The 27,359-nt window shown below is 38.1% G+C and overlaps 1 protein-coding gene across 3 annotated transcripts; it reads left to right on the forward strand.

Moving 5' to 3' along the window:
- Positions 1-270: 270 nt before the first annotated feature.
- On the forward strand, positions 271-26,374 carry TRA2A (transformer 2 alpha homolog). 3 transcript variants are annotated; one of them, XM_032991765.2, is made up of 8 exons: positions 271-518; positions 10,033-10,166; positions 11,873-11,972; positions 15,498-15,686; positions 23,662-23,777; positions 24,304-24,411; positions 25,127-25,194; positions 25,365-26,374. In XM_032991765.2, exons 1-8 carry the CDS (start codon positions 483-485, stop codon positions 25,373-25,375), a joined length of 762 nt encoding a protein of 253 aa, XP_032847656.1. In that variant the 5' UTR covers positions 271-482; the 3' UTR covers positions 25,376-26,374. The 3 variants fall into 3 exon arrangements, with proteins under 3 accessions (XP_032847656.1, XP_032847655.1, XP_032847657.1); XM_032991764.2 differs by having other exon boundaries at positions 273-518; positions 11,801-11,972; XM_032991766.2 differs by having other exon boundaries at positions 275-518; positions 9,442-10,166; positions 11,801-11,972.
- Positions 26,375-27,359: the final 985 nt, after the last annotated feature.

The following is a 27,359-nucleotide window of genomic DNA, read 5'->3' on the forward strand; positions in this document are numbered from 1 at the left end:
GAGCGGGGCGGGGGATAGCGAGAGGTGAGAAGCCGGGTGGATTTTCACGGCGGGCAGGAGCAGCACCCGTGAAGCGAGAAGGTTCCGTGGCGGCCGAGGGTCAGCCCCCCTCACACCTTGGGAGGGGGAGCCCCCCCCCGGCGCCGCCGTGAGGCGGGGGAAGGGGCTGCGCATGCGCGGAGGGGTCGCAGCGAGGCGGGTCGCAGCCGCGCTCGTTGTCCCGCCGGCGGCGCCTCCTTTGTGACAGGCGGGCCGAGGCGAGCCCCGCCCCCCGCGCGGTGTCGGGCGCAGACGGAGCGGAGGCGCCATTTTGCGCTGCTGCGGGAGACGGTTTGGGAGGCGCTGGCGGGAGGGAGGTGGCGGCGGCACCGGTAGCGCTAACAATAACAGCAACGCTAATAGCAGTAGCGGTCGCGGGTACAGTTGCCGCTCGGGACTAGCGTCCCCGTTCGCCCCAGCCCCGTGGTCAGGACTCTGCCGACATGAGCGACGTGGAGGAGAACAACTTCGAGGGGAGGGTGAGTGGCCGTCTCTACCCGGGCCGTGCTGAGAGGGGCTGACCTGACCCGGGGAAGGGGAAGGGGGGGGCCGCTCTCCTCCCTGTGGCCTGTCAGGGGTTTCTAAAATGGCTTCTTCAGGCGCCCGACTTTTGGCTGGGCCGTGGGCCACTCGCGTGCCCCTCCTCTCCCTACCGCCCTTTTTAAAATTTTTTTTATGTTTTGTTTTGTTTTGTTTTGTTTTTTTTCCTTTCTACTTCTCCGACCTGGAGCTGAGGAACTGGCCCATCGCTGAGCTGAGCTCCTTTGCTTTAACCCTCACACGCTTCCTTTTCCCACCGCGTCTCTGCGCCCTCATCCCCCTCCGCAGGGGTGCGGGCCCTGCGCGCTGGTGCCCTGGGTTCGCCCCCGCCCTGCTACCGCAGCCTTCGGCTGTAACAACAGAGCTGGGAGCGCTGTGGGAGCCCGGTGTTTCTCCCCGATTCTCCCCTTATTTTCTTCTCTTCCCCGTGATCTCGAGCCGCCCCGTTTTCCCGGGTCTCGGCTTCGGGGTCGTTGCCCGTCCCCGGCTCTGCCTGCGGGCGCTGCCGCGCTCCCGGTCGCGGCTGGGAGAGCGCGGACCCGCGCCCTGTAGCCGAGGCCTCCACCCGCGTAAAAGAGGAAGGACTGGGTCCTTTTGTGAGAGGTGCGCTGCCTTTCCTGGCTGCTGGCCCGCAAACAGGATCTTCTTCGGGCCAGGCTTCCTGAAGCCATCGGGGAGGTATGGCCTTCGTTGTTAAACCGTTGAAACTCATTGATAACGCAGCTGAAGACTCTCAGCAAGCTGCTGTGGCTTTGCAACCTTGTTAGGCCTGTTTCTTCTCTCTTCTCTTCGATTAATGCGGTTTTTCACGTACACGTATGACTGGTCCTTTCCATTTTCAGTGTTTTTTTTCTTAGTGATAATCTGGGCAAGCAGGAATTAGAAGCTGCTTGGAGCAGGAATGAAATGTGTGCTTTGTCCTCACTCCATCGCTATTTACTTAAATTTTGCAGACTTTTTTTTTTGTTGTTGCTTACCCTAAGAGATTGTTCAGAGGAACACCTGAGCATCTTTTTGGTGACTTTCTCTGATGAAACAGTGACAGCAGCTTTGCAGCTTTGTAGGTTTACTGCCTGGGGAAACAAGCAATAAAATTTTCAAAGAGCACTGTCCCATTCCAATAATTATTTTCACACCAATATCGTTACCCTTTGGTAGTTTTAGTAAAAAACCCCAAACCATTCCTTAGGCTGAGAGTACTATACCTGGCTGTGCAGTGACTGCTGCTGCTTCCTCAGGTGAGGTAAACAAAATCTGTTCTTGTGTTGATTGCTTGGACGAAGATGGCTATATAGCTAAGCTCTTTTCGGCTAAATAAATTAATCTCTGAAGGGAAAACCAACTAAGTCTGAGGAAGTTGAACAACAAGTATGCTTTGTAGTTAATTTTTAAAGATTTTTACTTGTTTCCCATTTTACAGTAGGTTCCATATTTTTAAAAGTTACTTTCTTGTCTATATTTCCAGTGCGGTTTTTTGTTGGGAAATATTTGTTAGGCTCATCCACAGAACATTTGTATTAGGTTCCTTGATGGATCTGTGGATCATGTTACAAAACTGATATAGCTGTGTGGTTTTCAGTGTTTCTGCATGCCTTCAGCCAAGTGTAGAAGTCAAATAATGTTTTGAGAGTAAGTGAAGTCTGAAGAGTCCTATGTAGCAGTTTCTGTGACTGCTATGTCTTAGATGGCTTGTTCTTTTTTTTTGTGGTGAAAGTTACCTGTTGGAAAGGGCTGCTGACTGTGTTGGGTCTTCATTTGGAAGACTTCTCTTTTCTCCCTAACACTGGAATTTCTCAGTCAATCTGGCATGTGGCAGTGTTTTGTCTACTGGTATTTTTTTATAGCTGAACATAATGGCAGGTACTTGATTCATTTATAGTTTTGTTTCTTTGTTCTACTAAGGAAGAACATTTGTAAGCATTTGGTTTTTTTCTTCAGTAATACCTTTTTATTGGTGCTGCCACTAAAATACTTGAAATAAGAAAATATATTTCAGACTGTAACATTTCATATTTTATTTTCACTGAAAGTGCTCACAGGCATGAAATTAAGCAAGTGTGATTTCGAGGCTTCAGTGTTTAGTCTGCAGTTGGAACTGTTACATACTGAATGTCCCAGTGCTTATGTTTGCTATATGCAGGCATGAGGAACTGAGAGAGTATGGCATAGAGTTTCCAATTTCTGCAGTTTTCTCCCATTGAAAAAAAGTTTATGAAGAGCCTACTTTCCTATAAGCTGGCACAAAAAAGAATCTTGAGTGCGCTTTCAGTTATCCTGCCACCTTCAGTTTAAATACTAAATAGTGATGTGCTTTTAAAAAAACTAAATGCTGAAGGAGTAAGGGAGTTCAGGTCCTTTTATATTCTCTTCGTGTAGGTGCATAATGTCCCAAAAGCTCTTCAATGAAAGTTCTTCCAAGTAGTGATGTAGCTGATACCAAGATGAAGGTGCTTATTGATACGTATGAAGTTTTATCTTAGAGAGGAATCAGAAAGTTCTTTCCTGTTTTGTTGCTTATTTTGTGAAGAAAAATTATTCCTATATAGATAATGATAATTCAGTAAATATTTTAAGTTTTTCCACATTATTATAAGGAATTTTACTTTTAAAAAAGGAATTTTTAGCAGCATTAAGTTACTGTCCATGTATATGCTTTGCTTCTAGTTTATTTTAAAATCATAATGTTAATTATTCTGAACAGAAAATTTAAAATTATGATGAAAATAACTTCTCAATGAGACTGTATGTAATTTGCACTATTTAAAAACTTGAATTTCTAAATAATTGGGTAAAATCATTGTAGAGCTTTTCAGTTTTTACTCATGAGATCACTCATTTCTGTATTGACATTTTTTTAAGCAAATTCTAATCAAATACATTCAGGCTAATAAACATCTGCTCTGGTTTTGTGTCATTTTGTTTCAACTTAAGCAAGTTCTGTATTAAGAATGTTGCTGGTTGAACAGAAGAAATCCCCCCCCCCCCCAAGCAAGTGTGGTGATGTAATGGAAAGAATTTAACAGAAGAATTAGAAATGTAGTGGATGTGCTAGAGCTTAGTTTGTGGACATTAAGAAGGAAAAAAAAGATTAAGTTGTGCTTCTTATCCAGTGACTTGATTTTTGGAAAAGCCATAGTATTTTATCACTATTGCATGTTCTTTGTGAGCAGGTTAGGCAAATAAGGGGTTTTTATCTTTTTATTGCTGTTAGATGACCGGCAACTCTTATTTGCCGTCATATTTGTCATTATTTTTAATAACACATTGTTCATTTGGTGCGCATTTTGTGATCCAACTTCATTATAATGTTCACCAGCAAAGTGAACAAATTGGAGTCTGAGCACACCTGCATTTCAGAAGCCCCACTTGAAACTTTGATGGGTTGCTTTGTTGAGCTTCTGATAGTGTTTGATTTCTGCAGTCTTAAAAGTTAAGTAGTTTCCTACCAATATGAATTCTCTGTTTGTCTAAATAGATAAAACTTTTTATCAGAACAAAGATAGAACATCGGTTTAGAACTCTACATTGTTTGTCTTCATTCTAATGAGATACCTCTTCCTGCTTTGTCCAGAATCTCACAGTGATCTCAGTCTAACAAAGCACTTGAAGAAATACATGATTTTGCATGTGAGCCATCTTGTTGAAGGAAGTATGCAAGTATGCATAGTTCATGTGTATGCAAGCAGCTTTTGGATTATTTAACTGTGAATGTGTCTTGTATTTGCTTCATTAAGCTTATATGCAAAATACTTAACTAACATTAGAACACATGAAATTTTCAAAAGCTGATTAACTTTGAGATGGTTTCTTTGGCAAAAAAAAAAAAAGGGGGGGGGGGAGAGGGTGGGAAGTCTCTTTAGCTGTTGTATTCAACCTCTCTTGTAGTGGCAATCTGCTACCTCTGTGGAAAGGAAGGCACATTGCTTTCCATACCTTGTGAAATACAGCCATGACAGTCTGCTTATGTTCAGGAGTTATCCATTTGCTCAGAGAGTGCTGTGATCACCCAGTGCTTTCTAATGAACAGTATGGGAAAGGAGACTTTTTATGGAAGTTTTGGTTTTGTTGTTTGTTTTTTTATTATTATTATTTTATTTTTTTTTTTATTATTAACCAAGCTTAGTAAATTCTTTCTTGTTCTGGACCATGTCAGTTGGGAAGACTGCTCTTTTTGAAAACAAATTCAGTTTTCTATCTCAGGTATGTGATAAAGAAGTGACTACAAAACCCTCCCTTAAGAGGCATATATTCAAGCTTCAGTGTGAAGATTAACTTTTAGTTTCAAAAAAGTTTATTGCTGAAGCTTCCTCTTTTTTTTTTTTCTTTTAGTCAGAGCAGTATCACTGAGAAATGCATAAAGTTTGCTGATGTTGGTAAATTTTAAAATACACATGTCTTCAAGGTAACACAACTTAGGAATTGATTTTTATAAAGACGATTATTACATATACTATTGAAATATTTATAGAACAGATAATTAAGGGATCAGTTTTATTTTAGTGTAGAGTAATAGAACATATGAAGCAAAGATTACTTAACTTTTCCTGTAAGTTTCAGGGAAAGTTTGTAGATACACCTCAAGGGTGATTAAAATGTAATCTTGCCCTTTATCACAAAAGAGATGTCACTAAATTGACAGGTTTATCCAGTGAACATAGGCTGCTGCTAAATTTGTTTATTTTTTGACTACTTATATTTTACTGTCCCCTTAGAAAGTTGGACTTAATTTATTTTGAGTTTGGACAGGAGTTGTTAATAGGACTTTGTAAAGTCTGAGCTATCATTTTTCTGTCTTAATGGTATTTCTAGACTACTTGTGTTATCCTTTTCTCACCCCATGTGTATTTCTTCTTAACAAGGTCAAATCAGTTTCAACTGAAATTTCTATGCAATTTAATGATTTTTTTTTTCCTTCCCCTTTCCATGCTTTGCTACAGAAACTGTAATTTAAGCTTATTCAGTTCTTTTTATTTAGTGTCTCACTTCAAATTTTGATAGCCTTTCTGTCATACTCTGAATTGGTAAGGTGTGAGGTAAGGCATGACAGAAGTTCAAGACAGAATGGTGTAAAAGAACAATTTAGTTGTGGTTTTATTTTTTTTTCTTCCTTCCTCCCCTCATGTTCTTTATCATACCCTCTCATGATAGGTGGCAAACTGCAAGAATACTTCTTAAAGACTTTGCAATTCTACTTTGCGTAGAAGTGTTTTGAATAATTTTACAATAGTAATTATATTGGAAAAGTTGTGCTTCTTTTGAAGGATGCAAGGAAGACAAACAGTAGAGATAACTTGCATCAATTATATGGTTTTAACAGTTGTAAAGTATGGATGAAATGCATTGATGTGACTGATGTCTTGCTCAACTGGATCATCTAAAGTTGTTGATAGTTGTTCAGTGACTGGATTTGTGACCATGGGGGATGGCAGGGGATGTCCTTTCCATACCGCTTTGTGTTGTGGTGTTCTCTCTGGGAAGAGGGAAGGTAGGAAGGATAAAGAATACTCTTCAGTGCTCTCTAAATGCTTCTAGCTGCACATCATTTTATCCAGCTAATCAGTAACTGAAGCTGCAGTCTTTAGATTTTGTGTTTGCCTACAATAATTTCTTTGGCTCCAAGTTCTACTTTTTGGTGGATCATTAATCCCATTTCCTGGTATGTACTTGAGGAAGCTGCCACATCTTATTGTGAGGAAGCACACTGTTACGATTGAGATTTTTTTAATTAGTATTATTACTGTTCTTTTAGGTGGGTGTTTTGGTGTGGCTTTTGGTTTTGTTTGGGGGGGTGTGTTTGGATTTGGTTTTTTTTTTGTATGGTGCTTGGCTTGTTTGTTTGTTTTGGTGTTGTTTTGGGTAGATTTTTGTTTGTTTTTAGTTTTAACCTGGGAAAAGTGTTATTGACAGGTATAGCCTTTGTTTTGAAAGGGAAGTCTGATCTGAAGAATATTAGGAAGTTAGCTGACTGGCTCTTCCTAGAGGCTGTAGTGATGGCAAATCTAAATAGTTTGACATGATCACAGGGAGTATCTGCCTATAACTTTGTAAAATAGTAACTGGACAGTTGCATAATAAAGCTGAAGGCATTAAAATACATACTGTTTTGTAAGGTAGTTGTAGGGTGAGAAGCTGAGTTTAAGAAATGCAGTCTTATCTGTGGCCCTTAAATGACTGAGAATTTTTAGAACAGAAAGATAAGAAAATGTTGAGGATCCAGAGAGAAATTTTAGTCTTTTCTCTCAAACAGTATTTAAATTAATTTCTGTGATAACAGTGGAGCTAAGATCAGAATGTATAGATTGCTTAAAGACTAGTACAGAATTGAGATATTTTAATGCTTTGGATGGTAGAGGTGTTTTTTTCTCTCATTAAAGATGATGCACTAAGAAATAATGGTAGCTATTTAATTTTTTAATTCATATTGCAGAATGGACATAAATTGGTTATGCAGAACGATTGGGTCGGTCTGTGATATAGACTAAGATACAGCTTGCTGATTCTTTCCTTATAGCAGGAAGTAGAAGAGGAGAATTCTCTCAAATCTTTCTTCGATTCCTTGAAGCACTGAATCTCTTAAACCCTGCTTCTAGTCTTGCTGATCTAAATCGTTAGATACTTTTTCAGCATCAGCCTTAAGTCCTTAAACTCTTGCAGATTATTGTGATTCCCTTAGTCTCTCCTTTTGAAGCACTGTAGGAGCTATAACTAGGTGATCTATGTTACATCAGAAGATGAGATGTAATTGCCTGCCAATGACAGACACAGTATGCAGCTGCTAACAGGTAATCACTCTTCAGCTGTAGTTTACATCTACAGATACTTTGTTTGAGGAAGTTTGAAATGTGTAAGAATTTATGCTGTCACTTCAGTTTAGAAGTTGTAGGTGTGTGAGCGCGGCCCCTGAAGGGCTTAAACAGATAGTACCAAAAGGACTTGACCAACATGAAATGATGTAACTTCTGCTTTTGGCAACTTAATACAGATTTGTTGTCATAACTGATACTATTAGAAACTCTGTGGATGGTGTCATAAGCTGCTTCAAGTGAATAGCTAAGGACATGAAGCTAACTTTTACACTGTATGGGAGCTATTGGGTCCTTGGTATTTTTGGCACCTCCCAACACTTGTGAGATTGAGCAGTATCCATTTTGTTGGTGTGGGGGGTTTATTTTTTATTTTTTATTTTTTATTTTTTATTTTGTTTTGTTCAAGTTTCCAAAGTTCTTGTTGTTCAAGGATTCATCTTTCAGATGTAAAAATTTTGGACAACACAGTATCCTCATGGGGGAGTGACTGAGGAGGGTGAATTCTTTGTCTTTTTGTTGAAGGATGTTTTCTAAATCTGAATGATGTCACATTAAATATTTTTTCTATATTGCTGATCACTTTTCTAGGGTAGGCAGTGGAAATAATTCCCAGATAAATCAGTAGTTGTTGCAGGGGATGAAGTGCAAAGGGAATAATTTAGGACACTATCAAACAATGAAGAGTACAAAAATAGAGGCAAGGTGATTAAAAACCATGTTAGTAATTCTAAAAGGGAATTTATTTTTAATAGTGAATGGTGGGTTTCAAATGTAAAAATAAAAACACCAAATAAAATTTGGTAATATTTAAGTAGATAGCCAGCTTTAATAAGGGTAACCTGTAATGCAGACCTGATTATGTGGTCCATGTGTCACAGCCAAGCTTCGAATTTGCCCTTCACTGGTAAGCTTGGGAGGCCTCTTATCTCAGTAGGTGATGTGTCCCTTGTCCCTTTTTTGAGGTAAAGAGGCAAGTTAGTATAGCTGTAATACCTGTTAGCAGGGAATCTCTTGGGTTCCATTTCTGGTGGATTTATTGTCTTGAAATGTGAGGACAGCATCCTTTGAAAGGAACTTCAGCCCAAAGTATTGAAGAGTTTAACTGCAAAAGAAAATGCAAATCTGGACATAGGCAGAGTAAGAAATAAACTGAGAAAAACATTGTGAAAACAGACAGGAGGAGAAATGATACAAGTAAACATGAAATGTAACACTTAGGGGAGGAGAACTTGCAATGCTTTTCTTTTTTTTTTCATTAATAATTTTGTACATTTTTTTGTGAAGTTACATATGTGTCTAGTATAGAGGGTTTTTCATAGCTGAGATCCCTAGAAATGCTGCACACTATAAAAAGTGAGGAAATCCTAACATGCTCTTTGTTTGCTTGTTTTCCTAGTTTTTCTCTTGTGTGCGTTACCATGCAAGACAAAAACCCTCCTGTCTTGTCTTTTATTGGATTGCTTTGAACTGTACTATTATACATCTTGTTTTATATGGATTAAGTTGTATGCAAGGAAAACAGGATAACAACGAGGAAGAAACAGTAGGAAGAAAAATAATTTATGTTGCAGATATCTATGTGCATGTATTATGTGAGTAAGTATGTACATAGATAGGTTTTGACTGGAAATCTTTGGCCATTCTGTTAAACTGAGAGTGTCTTAGTAATAATGTGTAGGAATAGAAATTGGGATATTTGATACTGAGAAGTACATAGTTGTTATTTTAGGGGGTAAGTCACAAATATTGATATCAATAATTTAATATATTTGTGCTAATTAGTTTTTAGTGTACCTATGCATCTTACCAAAAAAATCTGAAAGGGGAGGAGGGTAGCTTTGAAAATACAGTAAACCACTGAGAACTCAGTAAGCTCATTGTTAGAACGTAGACACTTATACAGTTTTAAAGATATTTTTTTTTTTAAGTTGTTTTATAAAATAGTTTCTTGCACTTTACCTGCTGGCTTTTCAATTTGGTAGATAACATCTGAACTCCAGCAGAGTTTTATAATCCCCACGTGCTTAAATATACTAAATGTTCTTTTTCCATTAAGGTTAATGTTCGTGAAGAAATTGAAGAGTTTTTTCCAAGAATGTGGAAGATAAATCAAGATAAAAGAAGGCTAATGAAAAGTATTAAAGATCAGAAAATTAAAATTGAATGGGGGAAAAAATTGAACAGAAGATTGGTCAGATAGAAGCACTTGAATATTTTTTTAAGGCTATAAGGAATTGTTTGAATTGGGGAAGAATACACGAAGTATGAAAAATGAAAAACTCAATGAAGAATGAAGAAAAGTAGAAAGCAAGAGTGAAGTAGAATTAAAAGAATCTGGAAGAATGAATGGGTCCTAGGTTAAGTAAATGTATGGTTTATGTTCCAGTGTCTGTATGATCAAGTTGTAGATGAATTTGCATGATTACTTAGTTAATAGAGAATTGGTGATCTGGTTCAAGCAGGGACCTATTTGAGGAAAGCATACAATATTAACAGTGGGTTAGCAAAATGAAATTTGTTTTGGAGGGTATTGCCTAACCATTTGTTTTTCAGGAGCAATCAATATAATAGAATTACTGTACTTTAAATGTTAGGAGTTAGGCATTTATACAACCAATACCATTTTTAATACTGTCTTTTTTGTTAGGAGTCTCGCTCCCAGTCAAAATCTCCAGCTGGGAGTCCTGCTCGTGTAAAATCGGAGAGCAGGTCAGGATCTCGCAGTCCATCGAGGGCTTCCAAACATTCTGAGTCGCACTCTAGGTCACGATCAAAATCAAGGTATGTCCAGGAAGTTACTCATGTTAATTCAGTGTTACCACATATGCCTGTTGTTTTGATACATTGATGAGATTTCATTTCCACTACTTGTAAAAATTATAAAGCTTCTGTGGTATGTTGACAGGGCTATATTAATTTGCATGTTAGTAGTCATATAGGTGGAGGAAGTTGGAGAAGGATTCCATGAGTAATAAAGAATGGGTATGAATAGAGAAAGTAATATAGAAATCACAACTAAAATTTGTAGGTTTATCTCTTAGAAGAGAGAGAAGGGTTTGCATCTCAATTCTCTAAAAGCTCCTTCCTCCTTCTGCCAAAATGTTTGGGGAGTGGTGGTGGGGTAACTCTTGCGTGGACCTCTCCATTAGGAAAAAAAGAGAAGTCAAGTGAGAATTGCAACAAAGGTAGTCTGGGTTAGATAAAAGGAGTAAGCTCTGTAACTGTTGGAAATGTTGGAAGATGCTACCTGGGGAAGTTCTTGACGTTCTTTCATTCGAGGCTTTAAAAACAAAATCTGAAAACTACAGCTTAAATTGGGTACAGATAGCTGCTTGGTTGATGGGAGCTGAAGATTTAAATTAATTTTTCGATGCTGCGTGTGTCCTTCTCTGTCCTTTTCTACCCCAAGTGTGTGTGTGCAGAGACAAATTTTTACAGTTTTCAGTTCTGAGAGAGCTTGCTCAGAACAGAGGAGGAATGTCTGCCTGTTTTTTGGGTGTGGGTTTGTTTTTTTTTTTTTCTCTCTAAGTACATCATAAATATTACATGGCTTATACTACTGATCTTTTCTCTTCCCTTGTACCATCATACTGATGAAAATGGGGAGAGCTACCAAATCCCTCTTCCATCAATGGAGAGAGAAACCAGAAAACATCATTTGTAGCTCTGGAGGGGGAAGAGGAATTGCACAGTATTATGTTGTTCCTCCTCCCCAGTTCTTGGGAGTGATTAGTAATCCATCTTCCCTATTTACACACTTCATACCAGGGCAGTCAATAAAGATTACTGTGCTCTAAATTCTCAGCTCAGCCTAATGTTACAGCTTTTCTTATTGCAGTGTTTAGCCAGATTAATTAACTACCTGCTGTTAGGATGTAATGCCCATATGAAATCATACAACTTTGATGGAATGATGTCTGTTTAAAACGGAGCTTATTATTGGCTAGATGTCCGCAAATAAATGCTTGCGAGGTTAAGCAGTTTGGTGGGCGTTTTTGTCTTCAGTAATTTTCAAACCTAGGTGAACTTGATTTGTAGCTACTGCAGCACTGTAGTGCTGGTAGATCTTTCCATTTTTCAGCCAAAACGGTATTTTGTAGTGTGGCGTATCTGGTTTCTGTGTCATTGTGTGAGTGTTAGTTACATGTGCAGCCAAGATGATAAAAGTTTAAAATTTGAACTTTCCAAAAATTCCTCATTATATGCCAGAAGTACTCTTGCAAAGTTAAAAAATGATGCTATGGAGCAGGTTGAGAGATCCATACAATCTTTAGATGTGCAAAGTAAGAGTAACTCAACTATTTTATTTGTAGAGAGCCTCAAAAAAAAAAGTATTTTTCTCTAGGAAATGTAAGGCTTACAATTAAATACATTGTGTGAATATGAGCTAACTAAAAGCTTTCTCTTTGTTGAAGATCCAGGTCCAGAAGACATTCGCACAGACGTTACACTCGTTCCAGATCCCATTCCCATTCTCATTCCCATAGGAGACGTTCTCGAAGCAGATCGTACACACCAGAATACCGCCGTCGAAGGAGCCGTAGTCATTCTCCAATGTCCAACAGGAGAAGGCACACTGGCAGCAGAGTATGTCATGTTCATCAAGGCTGAGTATCAACAAACCGGTCGCTGCTTACATCAGTGTAGTCCAGGTTACCTGCAGGCTGAATTTGACTTGCTGTCTTGTCACTGGAGAGGGCAGGGAGCAATCTCTGTCCTTGCACTGGGCACTTATTTCTTGGGCCTGCAACTGGCAGGGCAGTTGTAGAAATTAATTGAAAATCTTACCATTGCAAATCACTGTGCGCAGAGAGGGTGACATCTGCTTCCATCAGCTCCAGAAGTTGAACCCTTCTGATAGTCTGTTACAGTTCCAAGTATATATACCCTTCACAAAAATGAGACCTTTTCTGTGCATGTTTGCAACCTGACAGTATTGATCAGATTGACAGGAGGAGCCAAAGTAGTAAATTCTCAGGTGTTTTATTTTCTTAAAGCGTACAGCACATTATGTTGAAGGTTGCTTATGATTTTATACTTGTGAGTATAAATTTGCTTTAACTTGAAGAAATAAACCCATGTGGTATTAGCTGTGTAAATCTTAATAGACTAGAAAAATCTGCAGTTATGAAAAGAATCGGTAAACCTCTAAACATGTAAATGAGAAGTATCTCTGTATGGCCAGAAGGAAGTATAGGTACACCAGCCAAGATCTAAGATACTAATCCTACATCATTCTGAGAAATTTCTCCCAATGGCCTTCTCTCATGGTTTAACCCCAGCCGGCAGTTAAGCTCCACACAGCTGTTCGCTCATTCCTCTACCTCCCAGTGGGATGGAGAGAAGAATCCAAAAAAAAGAATTTTGTGGGTTGAGATAAGAACGGTTTAATAACTAAAGTAGAATAAAATACAATAATAATAGTAAGGAAAAAAAATATAAGCGAGTGTGAAATAAAATCCAAGGAAAGACAAGTGATGTGCAGTGCAGTTGCTCACCACCTGCTGACAGATGCCCGAGCAGTGATCTGCCCTTCCTGGCCAAGTCCCTGCCTCAGTTTATATATTGAACATGACGTCCTGTGGTATGGGGTATCCCTTTGGCTCGTTGGGGTCAGCTGTTCTGGCCCTGCGCCCCCCCAGCTTCTTGTGCACCTGCTCACTGGCAGAGCATGGGAAACTGAAAACCCCTTAATGTAGGATAAGTGCTACTTAGCAACAACTGAAACATCAGTGTGTTATCAGCATTATTCACGCACTGAATCCAAAATGCAGCACTGGACCAGCTAGCAGGAAGAAAACTAACTCTGTCCCAGCTGAAACCAGGACCCCTTCTTTATAATCCATTCCAGTGCCTTAGCTTCTGGTTCCACATCGCTTTTGGCTGATTTAAATGAGTGTTGTCACACACAGGTCTGCCTCTTCATTCGGGAGGGCCGTGTTATTTTTCTGATCCTTTTAGCCTTAATCTGGTTTACTTTCTCGGGGTGGTGTGTGTATATATATATAAATATTAACTAGTCCTGTCAAAAAGTACAGATTTTTTTTACCTTGGTGAAGCAGCTCACCAGGACCTGATAATACCAATGTGAGGGAGAAGACAAGAGTGTGTGGAAAAGGGCAAGACTTAGAGCAGTACTAACGTGTAGTGGTTTAAGCTGTTATAAAGCAGTGTTCATAGTTACACATTTTGTGGATTGTTGCCAGTGTGTAATCATGATGTAGTAAATATGAATCTAATGTCTTGAAAAATTGGCAGGAATAACTGAACTTCAGAAGGGTTAGAAGATTTGCTGGTGAAGGATGAATGAATCCACTTTACTACTTGAGGAAATACTAGAACATCTTGCTCTGCGGAGAAGTCTTTTTGCCTTGGAAATGACTCTGTGAAACACAAAAGTTGTTTTCACAGTAAATTTCACATTAATTCTAAGGAGTAGTTCTAGTAGCATCAAAACAAAACTCAAATAAACCAGATTTGAATCCCATAAATAGCAAGGTCCTAAAGACAGCAGGAAAATTGGTAGCAATTTTGCTACTTCTGATCTGGTAGAGAGAACTTGCATACTGTGTTGATGAGAGGCAGTACAAAAACATAATATAAAAGCTGTCTTTTAGTCCTCCACAGTCAGTTTAGTCATTTCAGTGTTGATGTGACTGTTGCTTGTCACTTAGGGCGCACAGACTTCTCAGTACTTCTCTTGCCTCAGAAAAGGTAATAGGGTTTAAATGTAAGTGGGAGGTAAAAAAAAGGACAGTACTGATATGTATTATGTGGAGGGACTTGTCCAAACGATGATGTAAAAGTCTGAGAGATTTCATTAGACTCACAAGAGTTTCAGTAATAAAAGGAATATAGCTGTTAATGCCACTGAATTATCAGGGAGTTTGAAATTTGGAATAAAAAAGAAACCTAAGCCGGTATAATTAAAACTTGCAAATTACAAGCTCCCAGTTTTTGTTGTGCTCTTCAACTATAATAAGGAATTGTAGAAAATTCATGTCTTAAAACAAAAGTATGAACTTTGACAGGTGGAAAGAAAAAAAACTTCAAATATGTAAGTAGTCTGGACATTTTATTTTCACAATGGATTCCTGAACAAAAGCTCTGAAGACTACAACAGAAGATCTAACCTGTTCATTCTTTGAATCTGGCTGGAATGCAAGCTCTGAGGCATAAATTACAGTGGCTCGAAAATCTGAAACTGAAATACAAATTTCACCTGTGTCAACTTCCAGTTTCCTGTGCCTGTTGCTGCCGTTTTAAATTGCTGCATCTAGTATAACAGATGCCAGAAGCTTAACTGAAAATTGTTAATTTTGATCAAAATAATTCAGTGGAATTGGCGTTAGATGAACTCTCAATCATGTAGATACCCTTTGAACCTAATAGAAAAATTGTAATTTGTACAATTGTACAACTTCGTATTTGACATCCTTTAGTTGAAGTTAAATGTATTAAGTAGATCTGCATCTTGCATCATGTTAAAGAACCAAGAGTCTTGCTCTAGAAAAGTGTGTGTGCTTTTGGATTACGGTTTCACAGAACTGGCCTTTAACACTTGTCACTATCTAGATGAAAAATTCAGATAGATATAAACTTTGAAATGTAAGTACTGACTTTCAGTGTAGTTGTGTAGGAAATGTTGAGGAAGGAGGAAGTTTTGGTAGAAGCAATATTGTGGTTCAGCTGTCCGTGCATAGGAGCTCAAATGCATTTAGTGTGTGCAGCTGGAGGCAGTGTGCGCTCTTGAATACCTTAACATGGGCTTGTCATGACTGCAGCTTGTTGGTGATTCGTGTGAAATACTAACAAAATAGGTTCCTGTTACGCTGTAGTTTTTCTGTAACCAGTATCTTTAATTTTTATCAATTGAGTTTTTCACCAACATGAGAAGTTCATCTTTGTCTTTTTTCTAAAATAAAAATCATGAAGTTGCTTTTTGAAAATATCTTACAATTGGAATGATAACTGTTGAAGTGTTAAGCTTTGTAATAAACTGTGTTTTGTTTTCTTCATATTTAAAATTGTTAATAATTGAGAAATTTTGATATGAGAGTGTATAACTTGTCTTTTATAAACTTAATTGGAGTTGAACGTTTGTCTTACCAGGCTAATCCAGATCCTAATACATGTCTTGGAGTGTTTGGTCTCAGTTTGTATACTACTGAGAGAGATTTGCGTGAAGTCTTCTCCCGTTATGGACCCTTGACTGGTGTCAATGTGGTTTACGATCAACGGACTGGAAGATCAAGAGGATTTGCATTTGTTTATTTTGAGAGAATTGATGATTCTAAAGAGGTAAATTCATACTTTTATTACTTTTAACAGGTGTGCTTTTTGTGCATTGTCGTGATGAATATATCAGAAAATATGTTAAACTTTTTTGAGTGTGCATTCACTAGCAGGTTCTCACAGTGAGATTAATTTAAAACATTTTCTTCAAACAACATGGCACTTTTAAACAGATGAAGCATTTTAGTTCAATATTGAGATGCTTGGGCGAATTTTGATCATGAGCTGCCTGTATTGGATCACCAGTAAGTATTCGGCTTTGATTTTAGTCTGTTCCTTCAGTAGACAGACATAGAAGCCTCATAGTATTTCTGAAATATTGTGAAAGTTAACTTTTCAGAGTGGTTTTCTGTATGTATCAGAATTCTGAAGATTCTCTTTCCTTTTTCTTCTCTAAAATCATGTCATCATGCATTCGAAAAATAGTGGGGCTTGTCTTGATTTGAGCCTTGGTCAGTGATTTTGCTAGTTACACGGATAGCTGTTCACAGCTGGACTGAGTGTAATGGGACTGTAAGGAAAGAACCAAAGAATATAAACAGCAGCCTGTATTATGGTTCACTGCAGTAAGCAGTACGTTTTTAACCTGTGTAAGGATACTGTGAGCTTTACTACATTTACTGACATTTGTAGATGAAATTGCTATTAAAAGTAAAGACATCCTTTTTTTAAAAAGAAAATTGTTTTTCTTCTTTGAGCCTCCACTGTGGGGTTATCTCTTTCTTTTGGGCAAACTGAGTCACCAACTTCAAGTATCTTGTTGATGGGTTAATTGTCTTGGGCATACATTTCAGATTTGCTGCTTGATTCTGTTTACATTTGATAAGTATATTCATAATGCTTGAGTGCGTTGAAGGGAGGGAAGGTAACAGCTGTGGAACCTACTATCAGCTGAAAAATTTAAAGTCTGGTGCTAGTTCATAATTTAAAAAAATGTTTTGTGGATGACTTGATTGAGCTAGATTCAGTTCTATTTTTGATTTCTGCTATGATCCCACAGAGAATCAGTTTATGGGAAGAGTGAGGGTTGTAGATGTATTTATGTGTGGTTGTTGCAGGTTATGGGGTAAGTAAAAGGATACAAAACTTCCTTCGGTGTCTGTTCTGTATTTTCCCAGTATCACTTGGACAGGTTGAGAAAGGAGTTAATGGGGTAGATAGCTGTATATCCATCGGTGACCCATTCTCTTCTTTTAGGCTTGTATTTCTTTCCACTCTGAGTTCAGTGGGATTTTGGAAATGTGACTGTTTTGTAGAACATGTAACATCCAAAATACTTGTACAGTATTTCTTGTCACATTCATGTGCCAGTCTTGTCTATTCTACAACTTCATATGTCTTTAGTAGTAGGGGTTTTTCCTAGTTGCCATAGGCAATGGTCATGCATGACACCATGCATTTCTTAAAATGTTCCGTGTAAGTAGCATGAAGTAATTTATTTAGTGTAAAGCTGTTTTGGCAGATACCACAAAGCTGGAGTGCAAAGAAGGAAAAATAGGCTATTACTTGCAGTCAGAAATAGAGAAATAAAAGTGAGCACCTTAAGCAGGAATTGAAATAATAGGGAGTGCAACTAAACCCATTCCTTTCTCCCCAGTGGGCTAGTGCCTGAGGGGGGGAAAGAATGCAAAACGTCCTAACACTTGGAGTTTACATAACAGAAATACTTTGGCATGAAGAACGGGAGAAAAACTTCTTCATTTGACTTTATTTTATATTCATGGGCCTTGAGGACAGATTTGACATACAGCAGTAAGTGGCAGGTAGTGTAGAAAAAGGGGATGTAGCTATAGGTGGGAAAATTGGTGACCGGCCCTGTAGGAGAACACTGAAGGACATGAAGTAATTCTCTGTGTAGAAGATAGATCAAATCTGAAAAGTTGAGTATCCGTAAGAACAATGACACTTGAATTGTTTTTGTTCTGAGTAAATACCTTTCCTCTTTAAAACAAAACAGAATTCCAAATCAAAACAACAAAAACGGCAAAAAGCCCAACACCCTAAGCATCCAAATAAATGGAATATAAAACTCTAGATGAGATGTTTAGCTAAATTCCAGCCCTTTTGAAATAGTCACAGATGGATTAAATACGTATAGAACTCTACAGGAAAGCAAGCATTTCCCATCATCTTCACTATTGTCCTTCCAAGAGAGATAACACAGGGAAGCCTTTCAGCTGACATGCTCTCAAACACTGTTAATATTAAAATTTTACACCAAATGAATTGTGAGAAGTTATGTTTAAACTTCGAGAACTTGGTTTAAGATAGGTCAATATCCGTAATGTGTGGATTCTGTTGCAGCTGAAATCCCTCAGGATCTTTGTGGTCACCCAGTACCACTCTTATAAATTGGATCAGTTATTTGAACTGGTTAAAATGTTGCTATATGTGAAGATCCTGAAACCAAGTGATGCAATGTTTCTAGTTCCATACCTAGTAAAGAAATTTTTAATTGTTAACTAGATCTATGTTGTGTTTACACAGACAGTGTAAAATAGCATTTCTTAAAGGTGATCGTTTGAGTCCTAAAAGTATCAGAGGCAGTAGTAAATTTTATTTTCACTTAAGCTGATTTTAGGTTTTCAGAACTTTAGATAGATTATGACACCAGAGCAGCCTCGGCATTAGCTGTTTATGATCATCTTGGTTATAAAGAGGATCAGATTTAGCTTTTGATAAGTGCTAGGTAGAGCAGCTGTCAGAGCATCACAGTAGATTCAGTCATTCCACCTGAATGGGACTGGGAAATAAATGTTGGATGCATGTATCCATTCTAAAGGTGATTTCATGTGGAATCTCTTCTTCTGAGTTTGAAACTGCTAAGGTTGCTATGGTCTGGCAGTAGGTTACTTTTTCATCAAATACCTTGTCTTGCAGTGGTCCAGTGTTTGCAAAATAGCACACGACTAGACTGTTACATTCAGACCCATGTTGAAGATGGTCATGGACACAGTCTTTTGTTGTCTACTATCGTGCTTTGAACTGATGTTGAGGGCTGATGGTTGGTTGTCCAGAAAACCTGAGGCTTTCCTTTGCTAACGTTCTTTTGGTGTGCTTACTCAAAGCCTATTTGTAAAGCTTACGTTACTGTCTACTTTTTCCTAGAAGAAAGGGTATTCTCTCTTATAAGTGTAGTGGTTTTAATTTTTTTGTGAAGTTATGTTGTTTTTCTTAAACAAAGCAACAAAACTTCCTTAAATAATATTTGGTATTGCTTTTTTGCCTTGTGTGTTGCAGTGTCTTATGTTGGCTATTCTGCTAAGTCTTCAGAACCACATGTGCAACATTATGGAAAGGGCAAGATCTGTAAACATCTGTTGAAGACCTGTTTCTCAAGATTGGCATTTATTCTTACATTATTTTCACTGTTGGCAACGCTGGCACTGAGCCAGTGTTTTATTGCAGTTTTGCAATATTCTTGTTAAATTAGAGGATATTCACCTACCCATCATTAGCAGTCAAGACAAACTTTATACAGACCAACTGAACTATTAATGTAATTCAGTTGCCAAAGACTGGAATAATAGCAGGGTTTATCATTTTAATTTACAAGACATTAAATCTGTGGTGCAAGCAGACTAGCTCAGAAGCATAATTACTGACCAAAACTTCTCCTGTAGTTTGCTGAAGGAATGCTTTCAGTATTGTTTGTGGTATTAAAAGGGACCCTTGGTATACCAGAAGAGAACACAAGAAGGTCTCAAATGTTTGGAATTACAAATTAGAGACTTCTGGAGACTCTGAAATATCATGAAATTGCTAATACTTGCAGAAATATATACAGTTACTCATTCTGGTTCTCTAAAATCCTCTATTTCTTGACTCTGGAACTCTTTAAAGTATGCTGTAAAGAGAATACATTTAATCCATAGATTTTTAAACTCATAAAATCACATATTGAAAAAATATCATTTACAATATTTGATAATATTTTTTAAAAAACCTCAGACTAGGGTATAAATTGATTCTTATTCAAAGGTGGAATGGACACTTGAATTCAACTTGACAGACTGCAGTAAGTGCAAAAAGCTGTGTTTCTTAATTTGTTTTTTCATCCCATCAGATTTTTAATTTTCTTTCAGATGTCCTTGTTAAATCCAGGCATGAACTAGTGATACCAGCATACCAGGGGGAGAAAAGCTAATCTATTATGCCTGTTCATCTGATGATGTTTTTAGGCCAATAGAAAAAATACGGGAGGGACTTTGGGTAAAAAAACAAACAAGAAACCCCCAAAAAACAGTGAGCAAAAAAAAGTGTCTTGTGTTCATTATTTCAAAATAACTATGTAAGTTTTCAAAATGAGTCCCAACATAAATTGTTCATATGTGACTATTCAAGTCAAAACAGTTAGACACAGTTGAAATGAAGGCTTGGTGATCTTTTGCACAACACAAATGGTATCTTGAACTCTGTAGTAGAAATGTAAAGTGACTGTGACATCAGCTCTGCCAAGTCAGGTTCTCTCCTTCCCTTTTCCCGGCTTCTTCCTCACACCCTTCCCCCAGTGATCACAGTGCAGGTTGCAGAAATTTCCCCATACTTCACACATTGTTTGTTTGTCCAAACTGATCTTTGTATTATCCAGACTAAAAGATTACTTATTTTTTTCCAGTGAATTGTTGATTGCTTAACTAATACCAGTCACCTGTGTAAGTTTGTGTATATAATTAAAAGTTCGGTGTTTCCAAACTTGTTTTACTCTGCCTAAATGCTAATACCTGTAGAAAATAGCATATACTGTAATAAATACCAAATGAAATAGAAATCTCTTAAATGTAATGCTTTCTAACTGTTTTGAGCCACTGGGGGCCATGATCCTGTAGTTTGGGAGCTACTCATTTTGTCAAACTAATACTTTACAGAGAGTAATTTGAAGAAGTTTTGTTGTTATGGATAGACCGCTGTAGGTTTAAAACTATAATGTAAGATTTAATTATTACCTGTGCCATTCCAAATCCATACTCTACTTTTTGACTGCAAACGTATAGATGTGTATTCTGGCCTACAAAGTCATTTTTTCCTTAGAATTTTCAACCAAAACTGATAGTACAAGTTTATAGGCATCCTGTTTGCTCCCTTGCTTACTGTCATTTTGTAAAAGCTGTGCAAATATTTTAACAACATTCAGATATTTGGAAGAAAACCAGGTTGAAATAAAAATGGACTGTTGACAGTTAAAGGCTCCTAAGAGGGTATTGTATATCTTAAATCCCATATAATTTGATTTTTCTCTTCAAAATATTTAATTTGATGCTCTGCAAAATATACTTCTATCTCTTAAACAGTATTTGAGAATGTCTTCTGCGTTGTTAAGAGTGAATGCGCAGTTTTTTCCCTTTGACATTTAAATGTTCTTAACACAGCATTCATACATACCCCAAAACAGCAAAAAGGCAAACGGAAATTTGTTTTTAGTATGACATGCTAGTCTAATAAAATGGCGAAATCCAAAAATTTTATTATAAACTGTTTGAACTTTAAACACAGAAATGTCAGTAACTAGTATCACAGATACATTTTTACAGGCTTTGTACAAAATAAATACTCTTGTACCACTTATCTGAAACCAGGTTTTCAAATAGGGCTTTTGGTCATTTTGAAGGAGTTGTTAGCTAATAATGTCAACCTAGGTACTTTGTTTCAAAGACTTGAGATGTGCACATTAAGAAGGATGCAGAGAGTTTGAAAACACCTTTGGGAGGAATTTCCAGTTGCTAATGACTGAATGTGAGTGATGCATACTATCAGTTATTGTTGGGGTCATACTGACTTATTGTAAGTTTTGGCTTTTCTGCATTTAGGGGATGCTGTCGGAACTGTAAAAGGCTTTACTATTTCTGTATTAAAGATTTTTATTATTTCAAATTTTTTAGCTGGCAGTTACTGCTAAGTGCTGTTGAAAACTCAGAAAATTAAAGTTTTAATATCGGGTGGGTCATTAGACACTGTGACCAGGGTGTCCACCTTCCATGCAGACTGGTAACTATGAACTAACCTGAAAAGTAACACATTTCTTGGCACTTCCAAAACAAACAATCAAGTCTCAAAATTAACTCTTTGGTTGTCTTACTGGTATGTTACTCTTCTCTCTCCTGCTCCCTATTTCAAAGAACTCTTCCTTGTAAAGAGATGTTTGCTCTTCTAACTAAGGCACGTGTGCCAGATGTTCTGGATTTGAAGTGGCTTCTTGTCAGCTAAGCTTATTACTCTGCAGTTTGTTGATGGGACATAAAAATGCCATGAAGCAGAAAACTCCTTCCCTGTCAAGAAAGCTTGCATATTGCTGCGTTTCCAGAAAAATGCTTTTCATCATGAAGCTAATTTTTCAGCCAGCTATTTGCAGCCTTCATTTTTAGGTTTGTGCGTACAGACATTCCTAGGATGTGTGTACAGATTTATTTTAATTTAGATCATCCTTGTGGAACAAGACTTTAAAAAAAAAGAAAAAAGTCTCAAGGCCAGGCAACTAAAGCAAACAGTCTTGTTTTAGTCACAAAACATAGTTTAGTGTGTGTTGAAAGATCTGAAATGCTCTTTGGCTCTGCTTTGCAGTTAGATAAATGCAGTTGTTATATTTTTGTATGGGAACAGAACTCACTAGGTGGCGATATAGTATAGATATAAACAGCATTATTAAAATGCAAACTAAGTGTAGTTAAATAGGTTAGTGATGATTTAGTCACTTCCAGTTTGGGGACATCGCAGTTAAATCATGTGGATGTCAGGTTTTTGTTTCCTGGTCTATAACTGGTATGTTAATTCAGTAATGTTCTTATTAGAGAGCTGCAAAAAGTTACATTTCTGAATAGTTGTTTGCTTCATTATTTAAAAAAAAGCTCTGCTTAGGGGCACCTTCATGTTTTAAGGTTGTGTATTGTTCCTCACAGTTAAATAATAGCAAAGCTGTTGTGTTCTTTAACTCAAGATTGTAACAGTGTCTCTTTTCCACACAGGAAAAATTTAAAATAATATATATTGGGCTCAGTGCTGTGCTTAGTGTCACAAACTGTGGTGCCTATTTCTGAGATCCTAGAGCCAGCTGATTAAAGGATCAAAACCACCAAAAATTGCTTTGCAAATTTTGATAGCTTTTAAGTCCAGCATTAACCATTTGTTAAATTCTTATGGTTGCAAGTTTAGTTTGTTGGTTTTGGGTTTTGGTTTTTTTTTTTTTTTTCAGTTACTGTTGCATGGATATAATTCTCAGAAGTACGCTGCGCTCCTTTGAAAAATAATTTTGATGATTTTGAGTTTGTGAAAGGCCATTGTATTGATTCTCAAAGACTAGAGAGCAGGGGCTGGAACACCCAGTGAGCGTGTGCACGGGCGGCGGGTGGGTCTGAAGGCACAGGCTTCTCAAAGCACAGACCCTTACGCGTATCGCTTTAGCGAGCTGCTATTGTGAGAGTGAGTGGGGAGGAAGGTTGTAATTAGGTATCCATGTAGGCTGAACCCGCCATTTTACTAAGCTCTGCTGGAGTAGGTCCTTGTAAGGGAGATGGCAGGAGGCTGGGAGAGCATGAAATGGCAGCCGACTAGCAGTAATCCGGCCATATGCACCCTACAGGAAGCCACTGTTCTGCACAGCTTTAGAATCCGCCCGGCCCCTCTGGGTCAGAGACGGCGATGGGAAAGAGGCAGTTTTCGGAAAAAAAGCTGGTTTGACTTTCAGTTTGCCTTTCTGGTGGGTAGAAAGCAAAGTCTAGGGAAAGTGCCTGTGTTAGTGGTTAACACCGTGCTCTCCGAAGGGATTGCGTGTCACGTTACTCCGGCACCCCAGTGCAGTCCTGCAACACTGCCGGCAAAGGGGCCAGGGCACAGAGCCATTCGCCACAGTGGGGCACTAGTAACCAGTCTAAATAAAACAAGTCGAGGGCTGCTTTTTCTGATGGAAAATAATGTATTTTGTACATAGCATTCCATAGTTACCAGTAGGCTGCAGGTTTCACGTCCCTGTTGCATGTCTCTCCTGCAGGCAATGGAGCATGCAAACGGTATGGAGCTGGATGGCAGGAGGATTCGAGTGGATTACTCGATTACCAAGAGAGCGCATACACCCACCCCAGGCATCTACATGGGCAGGCCAACACAGTAAGGAGCTCACTCATTTCCTGTAATGGAACTAGAATGGATTTAAACTGAAGGCTTGGAGTCTGGTTGAAGAAATAGAGCTACAGATACTTTTTTGAAACTTGAAGGGTTATGCCATTGGTGTTTTATCACAAAGTTATTAACATAAAGAATGCATTACTGTTGATCACATACACTATCAAATCCTACTGTAGTTTATTGTATCTTTATTTGGAAAAGAATACTGGAGGAGTTGTTTTTAAAAAAAATACATACCCATCACGGTCAGTTAATGAACCCTTAGCTTACTGAAATACTAAGATTCTGATTTGCCTTTGATTTTGGTGTGAATTAGGCTTGAATCCCTGGTGGGTTTTCTGGGGTTTTTTGAAGGTGTTTTTCTTTAAATGTGTCATTGTTAGGTTGTTTCATGGCGTAGTCTTAAGCGTCTGATTTACAAGAACACTTAAAAAAAAAGCTTTTAAATAATTTCAATCAAGATGAAAAGCAGGTATCTAAAGTAATTTTTTTGCTATTTCCCTAATAGCAGTGGAGGAGGTGGTGGCGGTGGAGCAGGTCGTCGCCGTGACTCATATTATGATAGGGGGTATGACAGAGGATATGACAGATATGAAGAATATGACTACAGATACAGGTACCTAATTTTTATTTTATTTCTGTAGGAACAGTGGATTTGTTGGAAAAACTGAAAAGTTAGGTGGCAAAAAACATTACTTGGTTTGTAGCAAGATTCTGTATAGTGCTTGCTGCGTGTTAGAGCCCCGGTGCATTAGGTCTTGTGGAATTAAAGTCATGATTGTCAGTGTTTAGGTAATTCAGTTATACAGAAACAGTTGGGCAAGGGGTTAATTTTGCTACCTGAAGGAGGTAGAGCCATGTGCCCTACAAATCTAGTGGACAGATAGAAAGGGAACTCGTTTTTCCATGCTGTATATAGAACCAGAGACATCTGATACGCAGTGCTGCTTAAAAGGGGTTATTTGTAGAGGGGATTTTTTAATGCTTGACATTTCATAACCATCTCACTGTTTTGAAAGTTACTTAGTTTCAGAGAATGTTGTTCAGCAGTAATTGTGGGCATCTGGAAAAGCACTTCATGTGTTTGCAAGGCTAGTGAAAGTTTATTAAATTCTTTGTCTGGGAATATCTTACACTTTTAAACCCATCAAATAGAGAAATACAAAAACACTTGCTAAATAACTGTAAGCCACAGCCAAATCAAGCTGAAATCATTCATGCAGGCCAAGTCTTTCAGGGCTAAGGAAATGGTTCTGTTCAGTAGAAGTGATGTGAATAAAGCTTCTTTCATAATGGATGTTGTTGGGTTTCTTTTTTCATTTCCTTTAAAGGAGACGATCACCATCGCCTTATTATAGTCGATACCGATCACGATCAAGATCCCGTTCCTATAGTCCAAGTAAGTAAATACAAGTGAATAAAGAGAATCTGGCTGGCATAAACCTTGTTGTTACTATTAATTGATCAGTGGAAATTCTGAACGTGAAAGCAAAATGTTGGGCATGTTAAAGCTGAGATGATGGGTGTACACTTAGTTTACAGTAATTGTGTCTTTTTTTTTCTTCCCAGGGCGCTACTGAAGAGCAGAAGAGTTATGGTTGTGGACATGATTTTTAAATACTAAGTTCAGATCTTAGCTTCCCTACTGCTCTCCCTCCCATCTTCCCTTGTCCTCCATCCAGCTCTTTTACAAATCTTTGGTTCGTTTAGAATATACATATTTTGAGTTGAAGTATTCCTGTTTTCCATCCCTTCTTATTGTAATACTCTTAAATATTGTAATTGTTGTAGTTTTTGTGTAGTAAAACATCTTAAGCGAAGTGAAATAGAGAACCCAAAGTGCTGATACATTTTGGAAGTCATTCCTATTTTGTTTTACAAACAATTGAACTCCTGACTAATGAGAAGAGAGCATTGATATTTTTAAAGCTTGCATGTCATATGTAGTATGCACACTCAGATACTTTAATATAAACCTGCGTTTCCAAGTAACTCGTTAATCCTTCTGTTAAAATGTTTACCTATTACTTTGATAAACAAGTAATGACTTTGAGCCTTTTCTGTAATGACAAATTTACTTAGGTAGTCATGAACCAGAGGGTTTGGGGTTTTTTTTTTTTGTTTTGTTTTTTTTTTTTTTTTTTTCTTTTGTCAGGTAGTTGCTTTGAGTTTAGACTATTTGAGCTAGAGCAGAATTTGGTATTTGACTGGGAAAACACATCCTTCTATGCTCAAAATTAAGGCTGTGTTTTATAGATAAAGCTTCTCGATTGCTACACAGTGGATAACATTTGAAGTTAAAACTGTAAAAATCCTGGGTTTTTTATTGTACTTGGTTGAATATTTCCCCATAATCAGTGCAGGAGAAAAAATATTTATTGAACACAGCAATTAGTCATATAACTTGTTGTTCATTTAAAAAAAAAAAAAAAAAGACAAACCCACCAACTTTTTGGTATTGCAATAACGATTAAGCAAGTTTTGTTTCCAGCCCTTTTTGGAGTTTTGAAAGTATGGATGGAAAAACCTACAACTACATGTAAACCTTTTTTCCCCTCAATAAAAGTTAATTCCACTGAGATGCGGTTTCTTGTGTTTTGTTCTGCATTTTGTGTCACCCTGAGATACAGGTTAAACAAGACTCGATATTGCTGTATGGATAATAAAGTCAGCATTTATCTGTCTTCAGGACCCTTGTCTTCCCTGAGACTCAGCATGTGGTTATGTGGGATGGTTAAGCAGAGCAGGCAGTCCAGCTTTCCCTTTTGCTGTCTTTGGCACTTGCTGGAGTCGTGGTGAGATGGTTTAAGGAGAGAAACACTATTGACTTTGTTTAGATTTCTGGCAAGTTTTGCCTTCTGAAATAACTTGCCATGTGGCTGGTTGAATGTCCATGTTGGCACGGCAAAAGAAATAGGACTACAAAGCCCTCACAGCAAAAATTATTTCATCCTGATTGTCTGGGAATGCCACCAAAAGAGTTTGTCATAATTTTAGGAGGGTATGTGTATGAAATGTCATTTTGTTAGCTATTTCTGTGCCAGGAGCTATTAACAAGTAATTAAAAGGAATATTAACACACATCCAGCCATTTAAAAGCTTGATACAATGGTCCAGGAGAAATTGATGGCAAAACAAAACAAGTTCTAACTTAATGGATAAAAACTACTGAGCGATTTTATCCATAAATTGCAGTGGAAAACTCTTAGTAAAATGAAGGCAAAGGATCTGAATCACTGAAGTTAAACAACCTTCCAACTCTGATGATTTTACTGGTATTTATTGGTGATCCAGACAGATTAGGAAACATGAAGAAAATTGTCCTCTGTAAACCATTAAAGTGCTGAAGTCTCAATGTGGAGACTGTTGGTGTTTCTAATTTTTCATTCTTCCAAAAGTCGGTGTGCAGAGCTAGTGAGGCAGCTGGATGCAGAAGCGGGGGAAGCGGCTGCAGGGCTGGCGGGGGGAGGCCGGGAGGTGGGAGAGGTGGCAGCTCAGTGCCGGGCAGCGCTACCCGTGGCCTGTAATGGTCAAGGGCTGGGGAGCGAGCGGTTCCGCAGGTCT

The sequence above is a fragment of the Tyto alba genome, unplaced genomic scaffold (assembly GCF_018691265.1).
Source record: "Tyto alba isolate M040663 unplaced genomic scaffold, T.alba_DEE_v4.0 Super-Scaffold_38, whole genome shotgun sequence".
Lineage (NCBI taxonomy): Eukaryota > Metazoa > Chordata > Aves > Strigiformes > Tytonidae > Tyto > Tyto alba.

Excerpts from the sequence above, each read along its gene's own strand:
- TRA2A (XM_032991764.2), top strand. The coding sequence starts at position 483 with ATGAGCGACGTGGAGGAGAACAACTTCGAGGGGAGG. Across the intron at positions 10,167-11,800 it reads AGGTCACGATCAAAATCAAG|ATCCAGGTCCAGAAGACATT; the intron begins GTATGTCCAGGA and ends TCTTTGTTGAAG. Across the intron at positions 24,412-25,126 it reads GAATATGACTACAGATACAG|GAGACGATCACCATCGCCTT; the intron begins GTACCTAATTTT and ends TTTCCTTTAAAG.